This window comes from Babylonia areolata, chromosome 3 (assembly GCF_041734735.1).
Source record: "Babylonia areolata isolate BAREFJ2019XMU chromosome 3, ASM4173473v1, whole genome shotgun sequence".
Lineage (NCBI taxonomy): Eukaryota > Metazoa > Mollusca > Gastropoda > Neogastropoda > Buccinidae > Babylonia > Babylonia areolata.
The window spans coordinates 3,781,397-3,790,735 of NC_134878.1; the positions used below are offsets into that span (position 1 = coordinate 3,781,397).

The window sequence follows — 9,339 nt, forward strand, 5'->3', positions numbered from 1 at the left end:
ATACTGCAATCGGAAGGCTCTTATACTGAAGAAGTGAATGTTGACAAAGAATACTACAATTCTTAATGACGGAAGCTAAAGGTTGGGTCATTCAGACACCCACTGGACATCCGAGGGGTCTGTGTAGAGAAGAGAGGACTGGCCGTACTGAGTGAGTTAAAGAAAACTGCCTGAAAAGTGAAATCATTTTTGCCCAGAATATGTTTACTAACTTTGCATACACACACACACACATATAACACACACACACACATATATATATATATACATATGTGTGTGTGTGTGTGTGTGTGTGTGTGTGTGTGTGTGTGTGTGTGTGTGTGTGGAGGGGGGAGAGGAGTAGAATCCCATGTCCATATATGGGCTTTGTCTTTCGCTATATTCATACGAAAACGGTTCTGATATTTCATTTCCCTCATTTATATATATATATATATATATATCTCTGTGTGTGTGTGTGTGTGTGTGTGTGTGTGTGTGTGTGTGTGTGTTTTGGGGGGTTACTGGGTTCCTTTGCTTTGCTGAATTAAACGGATGTTCTTTTTTTTTCTTTCTTTTTTTCAATACTTTTGCTGTTCCTTGTAAGCAGTACTGAGTAGGGATGGCATTGCGCTCAGTGGCAACACTGTGTTTTTGTGCAGTGTCATTCAACGATTTGAATTAAACGTGGGTTGTAAAAACAAGTATTTTTGGTTTTTGATTTTGATTTGAGTTGATAGTTTTCTCACTGCAGTCACTGTACATCACAGCCAATGAAATTCTTTTTCAGCATTTGTCAGTTTATTGATGTTTTGTTGTATGCTTCTCTATGTCTTATCGGCTTTTATATCTAAGATATAATGCTCTAAATCTGACGGCTTTATTGTTATTTATTTCACTGTGGTGGTGGTGGTGGTGGTGGTGTGTGTGTGTGTGTGTGTGTGTGTGTGCGTGTGTGTGTGTGTGTGTGTGAGGGGGAGAAAGGGGGGACAGAGGGAGAGAGAGGGTGAAGTGGAGAGGAGTAATGATGGAGCAAAACACTTCACCAAAGAACAAATGGAAATGCGATCAACATCACACAAAGATGCACTGAATTACAAGTGCCTCAAACCACCCTCGTCACCACATCAAAAAAGTCCTGTACGCAGTGTATACTATTATGTGGTGATTCTTTGAAGTTGGCGTATGCCTTCGATATCCACAGAAAACAATAACAGAAATACAAAAAGTTTTTACATCACGAAAGTGAAATACATTCGGTCCAATGCCTTTCCCTCCAGCGCTGTGTCTGAACACAACCCAAATGTCACACGAGCCGAAGACGACTGTGTGAACGAAACGCGGTGTGCAAAGAAATGAACAGTATGTATACGGTACACTGAAGTTTAAGATGAAAAAAAAGAAAGTGTCTCAACAAAATATTCACAGTGACTGGGCTGCAGGTGAAGTCAACGTGAAGGTCTAACGTGGAAACTGTCAAAGGCAAGATCACAGAGTTTATTTACATTTCCCCAAAATACAGAAATTCAGAAAACAGGCAGCCGCCATAGTGTCACTACTTCTCGCGAGAAAAGAAGAGTAGATAAAATAAAGCAATAAACAGGGCATAAAAATGAGTAAATATTTAAAGGAGTAAACGTGTTTCGTGGGGGGGATAAACATATAAAGAAACAGTAAAAACAGTGATCGTAGAACACTGAAACCTTCCCACCACCACAGGTACTTGCACAGCGAGAGAGTAATGCATAGCGCTTCAAGAGTGGACCGTGTTCCTTCACAGAGACGGCACGCTTCACAGGTCAGCACAGACAGAACACTTCACATGTCAGCACAGAGACAGAATGCTTCACGTGTCAGCACAGAAACAGAACACTTCACGTGTCAGCACAGAGACAGAATGCTTCACGTGTCAGCACAGAGACAGAACACTTCACGTGTCAGCACAGAGACAGAACGCTTCACGTGTCAGCACAGAGACAGAACGCTTCACGTGTCAGCACCGTGTTCCTTCACAGAGACAGAACGCTTCACGTGTCAGCACAGACAGAACACTTCACACGTCGGACACCAGCAGTCCTTTGCTTGGCGGCAACGTCTGCACAGGGCACTGGCTCTGTGACTGTGCCCCTGCTGTGTGCCCCTGTGGTGCCCCTGCCGTGTGCCCCAGTGGTGCCCCTGCCCCGTGCCCCTGTGTCTCCTCCCCGCTGGCCGTGCCCTGGGAGGGGGTGGGGCTGGGGCACTCCTCCACCGGGCTGACCCTGACCTCACCCGGGGTGGAGCCCCTGTCCAGAGCGGGTACATGATCCGCGCCTCCTGAGGACGTGTCTGGGTGAAGCACGTGGTTGTCGTCCACAGAGGCGTAGAGTTTGATGGCGGGTTTGGGCCTGGGGTGCCCGTGAGAGGGTCTGGAGCTTCTGGCCCTGCCCTTGGACCTGCCTCTGCTGGACGGCTTGTCTCCAGGCCTTTTCTCGTCCACGAACTTGACACTGTTCACTTTGGAAGCCTGTCTCTGCCGCCCCGTGCAGGCGCCGTCCTTCCCCGAGACACTGCTGCGCGGCTTGGTCAGGGACGTCACAGAACCGTCACTGTGGTCCGAGTTGTCGCCGGGGAGGGGCAAGATGAACCCGGCTCGGCCGTTCTCCTGCAGAGAGGCAGAGGCGGCGCTGGGACTTCGTTGTCCTGAAGGAAGACTATGGTGGGGAGGGGCCAGCCCACTTTTACATCGGATGTTGTCGTAGGTTCGGCGACGATCGTTGGCGCGGTTGTCCCGGAACATGAGGGACACTCGGGGCAGGTACTTGGAAGGCTCGCGCTGCAGCACGTACGGGGACACGTCGCCCCTGCTGGAGTCGGAATCCTCGGAATGCAGGCTGGTTCCGGACTTGGAGTCTAGCAAGGACGGGCTGCAGTCTCCGTCCGGTGTGGTGGGGTTGGTCTTCTGGGCAGCGGCCACCAGGAGCTGGTCTTGGCGCTTGGCCCCCGACGTCAGCGTGTGGAATGCCCGGATGGCGACCCGGTTGACGGCGTCCCGGTTGTGCTCCATCTTCTTGGAGGGGATGCCCTTGAAGAAGCTCTCCAGGGCCATCTCCTCCTCCAGCTCCTTGCGCTCTGTCTTGAGGTACTTGACGATCATGACCACGATGCCCAGCGAGTAGAAGACAAGGACGGCGGTGATGTACATGACGGCCCCAAAGTCCGTGTCCTCCACCTCGCCCTGCTCCCCCGTGCTGGAGTCTGGCAAGGGGGTGGTGGGGAAGATCGTCAGGTTACCATGGCGGGTCTTGCACTGACGCTGCAGCTGGGCCAGGAAGCGGCTGTGGGCCAGGTGGCCGTCCTCTGACCCCGACATGCCCGGGCCGGCAGGGCGACAGGGCTCTGAGGTCGGGGCGACGTTCTCCGCCTCGCGGCGCCGGGCAGAGGCGGTGCACAGCGGGAAGATCTACATCAGGGGGGTTGGCCACTCCGGAGAACAAATCACCTGGTGCTGTGTCTGTTGAAGGTTCTCCCATTGGTCATGCAGACGACGTTAATAACTGGCCTTTGGTAAAGGTACCAACATTTTGCCTGATTGCTCTACTGAGCATTTACAATAGATGCAGTCTTCATGCTTTACAGTTCTCATCCAGCATCTGTTACTTCAGAGTCTGGCGACACTGTCACGTATCATCTGTGGCTAAGGTGTTTTTCACGCTACACTGGAAAGCGTGCTGTCACTCCACTGGTTTATTCATGTTCCTTCGAAATCACACAGTAATGAGAATCATTTCGCGTGTATAATGTCAAGACATTTTGCTACTGAAATGATTTGCCTTGACAAGAGAATTCAGTCTGCCTTCTTACATTACCCCTGGTATGACATCAACTAAACATTATCCGCCTTCAGTCGTGAAAAAAAATGTTTCCGTGGTGTCCACTCTCTCTCTACAGCATCAGATCAATGGCCGTTGTCTGTGTCACTGAATGGAGTTGGTTGACAGGGCGGTGAGGGTGTGTGACGATATCTCTGGTATCGTTGACAGGTCGGAGGACAGTCAGGGATTCAGCAGTCACTGGAGTGATCTTCTCGGTGTTTTATCTGAAACAGAACCAGAACCATATCCATTTCTTGCCTGTTCGACTGCATTGCAATGTATTTCTGCCCTTGTATCGTGTAGTAGCTCAGGTACCACATCGATTCGTACCGCTCTGTGCTGTGCTGCGCTGTGTTGGTATAGTATTGTATTGTATTGTATTGTATTGTGTCGTGTCATGTCGTGTTGTGTCGTATCGCGTCGCGTCGCGTCGCGTCGTGTCGTGTTGTGCTGTACTTTATATTGTTATTCTGTGCTCTTTATTTTCCTCCTCTTGTAGGTTGCATTGCGTTAAACAAGCTCTTTTGCATCGCACTACAATTTTCAGCGTTCCACTGCGTTTTGTGGAATAGCACTGCATCACATTTACAATGGGTGGACTTGTCGATGAAATCAAACACCCAGGACATGCACGCCACCCACGCTGAATGGAGCAAAGTATTGTGTGTCACTTGTGGCCTCCACATACCGTGTACAGATCCCTCACCATGCAGTCAGCGGGAGTCCTGGCTGGCAAAGTGGCCAGTTGTTTCATCCTGGATTCTAACCGTTACCTGCCCGACTCGGCCATGCCCGGAAGTTTTCCGCCAGATTGAAAACGTCTTTAGACAATCACTTTATTCACAATCCTTTTATTTCCCTGCTCATGGTACCCTTTGAGAACCATACTATTGACTGAAAGGGGTCCTTGTTTCTGTGTGGGAAGGTGTTCAATGTTAAAACATGAATACTTCGTTTCGAATGGCGGGCTCTAGTAAGCGGGTGGCCCGTTCGGCTCTCCACAAGCACACCAACAGCGTTTGCTGTTCCCCTTCGAAAGAACACTTGGCACAAATCACTGAAGGGATAACTTAACACTCACAGCCAATAAAAAAAAAAAAAAAAAAAAAAAAACAGCGTGAAGAAGAATGAGAAAAAACCAAACAAGCCAATTCTAAACATTGAGTATTCCGATAGTGAAGTACATTTGCGTGAAATAAAGTGGAAACTTCTTCATTTCTGGAACAGAGTCCTGACTGCTGAAGCGCGCGCACGCGCACACACACACACACACACACGCACACACACACACACACACACACCTCTGTACTAAGTGAAAAGGTCGGGGCACAACATCTTCAGCAAACTCCGAACTACCATCAGCTCACTCACCCACCAACACACACAAACGTCTCCCCCCCCCCCCCAACCGCCCCCCGCCCCCCCCCCCCCCCCACCCCCCACACACACATTTCTGTACTTAGTGAAAAGGTCATGGCCCATCATATTCAACACACCACACACACACACACACAGACACACACACACACAGACACACACACACACAACCACGTTTCCGGACCAGCTGAAAAGGTCAGGACGCCCACACCATCTTCAGCAACCCCCACTACCCCCCCCCCCCCCCCCCCCCCCCCCCCCCGGCCTCCACCCCTTCCACCCCCTCGTTTTCCCATCCCCCCCATGATCCCCCCCCCACCTCCCACCTCCACACGCCTCTCACCTCCCCCTCCACGTTCCCCCACCCCCACCCCCGTTCTCCTTGTTTCTCTCCCCCAAAGGCAGAGTGACACGCACCACCATCTCCCCACGCTCATACCCTTTTTTCGCTCTGCAAACATCCAGGGCTTGTCTAAATCACTTCTTTTCAATTTTTCACAGGCTTCTACGCAAACAGATAAGAAAGGAAGATGTGAAATCAAGTGAGCAACAACGACAATAACAACAACAACAAAAGAGAGAGAGAGAGAGAGAGAGAGAGAGAGGCGGAGGAAAAGGACAACAGGGAAACAGAAAGAAAGAAAGAAAGAGGGAGGGAAGGAAGGAAGGAAGGAGGGAAGGAAGGAAGGAAGGAAGGATAGAAAGAATTCAAAAGATGGAGACAGAAGGCGGCAAAGAAAGAAAGACAGATTGATAGCGGCAAAGAAGAAAGAAGGAAGGAAGGAAAGGAGGAAAGAAAGAGAGAAAGAAAGAAACGGGAAATGAAGAAGAAAGGAAATCCTATGAACTGTTTTTTTTCTCGAACGTCTGTTCAATCTCCTTTCCTAGATAAAAAAAAAAAATCGATTGCCTGGAAAAGCCAATGCCTGACCACATGTGTAAAAGCGACAAGTAACTTTCGTGGTCTCTGTCTGTCTGTCTGTCTCTCTCTACCTCTCTCTCTCTCTCGCTCGCTCACTCTCTGAGCAAACCAAGGTGTGTGTGTGTGTGTGTGTGTGTGTGTGTGTGTGTGTGTGTGTGTGTGTGTTTGCGTTCGCGTGTATATGCGTGCGTTTACTGTGGTGTGTTATGTTGTACGGTGACGCATCATATAACACTGCACTGAATTGTGCAGTTGTTAAATTAAGAAATGAAACACACGTAACACAACTGCCCCAAGGCGCAAGTGTTATTATCCATCCAGTATCGCTTCTTCTGCCTTTTGCTGTGATGGTCAGCTAAACTGTTTCACAGCTGGGGTCGCTGTGAGAGTAAGTATGGTATGATGGTCAGTTACACTGTTTCACAGCTGGGGTCTCTGTGAGAGTAAGTATGGTATGATGGTCAGTTAAACTGTTTCACAGCTGGGGTCTCTGTGAGAGTAAGTATGGTATGATGGTCAGTTACACTGTTTCACAGCTGGGGTCGCTGTGAGAGTAAGTATGGTATGATGGTCAGTTAAACTGTTTCACAGCTGGGGTCGCTGTGAGAGTAAGTATGGTATGATGGTCAGTTACACTGTTTCACAGCTGGGGTCGCTGTGAGAGTAAGTATGGTATGATGGTCAGTTACACTGTTTCACAGCTGGGGTCGCTGTGAGAGTAAGTATGGTATGATGGTCAGTTACACTGTTTCACAGCTGGGGTCTCTGTGAGAGTAAGTATGGTATGATGGTCAGTTACACTGTTTCACAGCTGGGGTCTCTGTGAGAGTAAGTATGGTATGATGGTCAGTTACACTGTTTCACAGCTGGGGTCGCTGTGAGAGTAAGTATGGTATGATGGTCAGTTAAACTGTTTCACAGCTGGGGTCGCTGTGAGAGTAAGTATGGTATGATGGTCAGTTACACTGTTTCACAGCTGGGGTCGCTGTGAGAGTAAGTATGGTATGATGGTCAGTTACACTGTTTCACAGCTGGGGTCGCTGTGAGAGTAAGTATGGTATGATGGTCAGTTACACTGTTTCACAGCTGGGGTCGCTGTGAGAGTAAGTATGGTATGATGGTCAGTTAAACTGTTTCACAGCTGGGGTCTCTGTGAAAGTAAGTATTGTATGATGGTCAGTTAAACTGTTTCACAGCTGGGGTCTCTGTGAAAGTAAGTATTGTATGATGGTCAGTTAAACTGTTTCACAGCTGGGGTCTCTGTGAGAGTAAGTATGGTATGATGGTCAGTTAAACTGTTTCACAGCTGGGGTCGCTGTGAGAGTAAGTATTGTATGATGGTCAGTTAAACTGTTTCACAGCTGGGGTCTCTGTGAAAGTAAGTATTGTATGATGGTCAGTTAAACTGTTTCACAGCTGGGGTCTCTGTGAGAGTAAGTATGGTATGATGGTCAGTTAAACTGTTTCACAGCTGGGGTCGCTGTGAGAGTAAGTATTGTATGATGGTCAGTTAAACTGTTTCACAGCTGGGGTCTCTGTGAGAGTATCGTATGATGGTCAGTTAAACTGTTTCACAGCTGGGGTCTCTGTGAAAGTAAGTATTGTATGATGGTCAGTTAAACTGTTTCACAGCTGGGGTCGCTGTGAGAGTAAGTATTGTATGATGGTCAGTTAAACTGTTTCACAGCTGGGGTCTCTGTGAGAGTATCGTATGATGGTCAGTTAAACTGTTTCACAGCTGGGGTCTCTGTGAAAGTAAGTATTGTATGATGGTCAGTTAAACTGTTTCACAGCTGGGGTCTCTGTGAGAGTATCGTATGATGGTCAGTTAAACTGTTTCACAGCTGGGGTCTCTGTGAGAGTAAGTATGGTATGATGGTCAGTTAAACTGTTTCACAGCTGGGGTCTCTATGAGAGCATGGTATGATGGTCAGTTAAACTGTTTCACAGCTGGAGTCTCTATGAGAGTATCTATGATGGTCAGTTAAACTGTTTCACAGCTGGGGTCTCTGTGAAAGTATCTATGATGGTCAGTTAAACTGTTTCACAGCTGGGGTCTCTATGAGAGTATCGTATGATGGTCAGTTACACTGTTTCACAGCTGGGGTCGCTGTGAGAGTAAGTATTATATGATGGTCAGTTACACTGTTTCACAGCTGGGGTCTCTGTGAAAGTAAGTATTGTATGATGGTCAGTTAAACTGTTTCACAGCTGGGGTCGCTGTAAGAGTATCGTATGATGGTCAGTTAAACTGTTTCACAGCTGGGGTCTCTGTGAAAGTAAGTATTGTATGATGGTCAGTTAAACTGTTTCACAGCTGGGGTCTCTATGAGAGTATCTATGATGGTCAGTTAAACTGTTTCACAGCTGGGGTCTCTGTGAAAGTAAGTATTGTATGATGGTCAGTTAAACTGTTTCACAGCTGGGGTCTCTGTGAAAGTAAGTATTGTATGATGGTCAGTTAAACTGTTTCACAGCTGGGGTCTCTGTGAGAGTATCGTATGATGGTCAGTTAAACTGTTTCACAGCTGGGGTCTCTGTGAAAGTAAGTATTATATGATGGTCAGTTAAACTGTTTCACAGCTGGGGTCTCTGTGAAAGTAAGTATTATATGATGGTCAGTTAAACTGTTTCACAGCTGGGGTCTCTGTGAAAGTAAGTATTGTATGATGGTCAGTTAAACTGTTTCACAGCTGGGGTCTCTGTGAAAGTAAGTATTGTATGATGGTCAGTTAAACTGTTTCACAGCTGGGGTCGCTGTAAGAGTATCGTATGATGGTCAGTTAAACTGTTTCACAGCTGGGGTCTCTGTGAAAGTAAGTATTGTATGATGGTCAGTTAAACTGTTTCACAGCTGGGGTCGCTGTGAGAGTATCGTTTAGTCTCCAATGGTTCTGTGTTGTATTTTTCTATTCAGTGATTTTTTTACCATTTCTTTTGACTGTGATTTATTTCAAACTCCTGTGCTTTCCCTTCACTGAATACTCATGTTAGTCACAGAGAGTCTCAATAACTCATACATCACTCCATTGTGATGGAATATTACAATTTTGACGCTAAGTCTAAAATAATAAATTACAACCCAACGGCACAGAGACCGAAGTACTGCTGACTGATAAGTCATAAAACATGGATCAGATCCTCAAATTAACCACTAGTAAAACATAGAAATAGGCGTTGTATGAAAGATCATGTTAATAAACTCTGTTA

The 9,339-nt window shown here is 47.4% G+C and overlaps 1 protein-coding gene across 1 annotated transcript in view; it reads right to left on the reverse strand.

The window, feature by feature from the left end:
• Positions 1–1,106: 1,106 nt before the first annotated feature.
• LOC143280416 (uncharacterized) overlaps positions 1,107–9,339 on the reverse strand; it is a 35,033-nt gene continuing 26,800 nt past the window's right edge. The window contains exon 2 of the mRNA XM_076585053.1: positions 1,107–4,054. Within this exon, the coding sequence (XP_076441168.1) occupies positions 2,033–3,328 (1,296 nt within the window). The 5' untranslated portion in view covers positions 3,329–4,054 and the 3' untranslated portion in view covers positions 1,107–2,032. The remainder of the gene's footprint in view (positions 4,055–9,339) is intronic.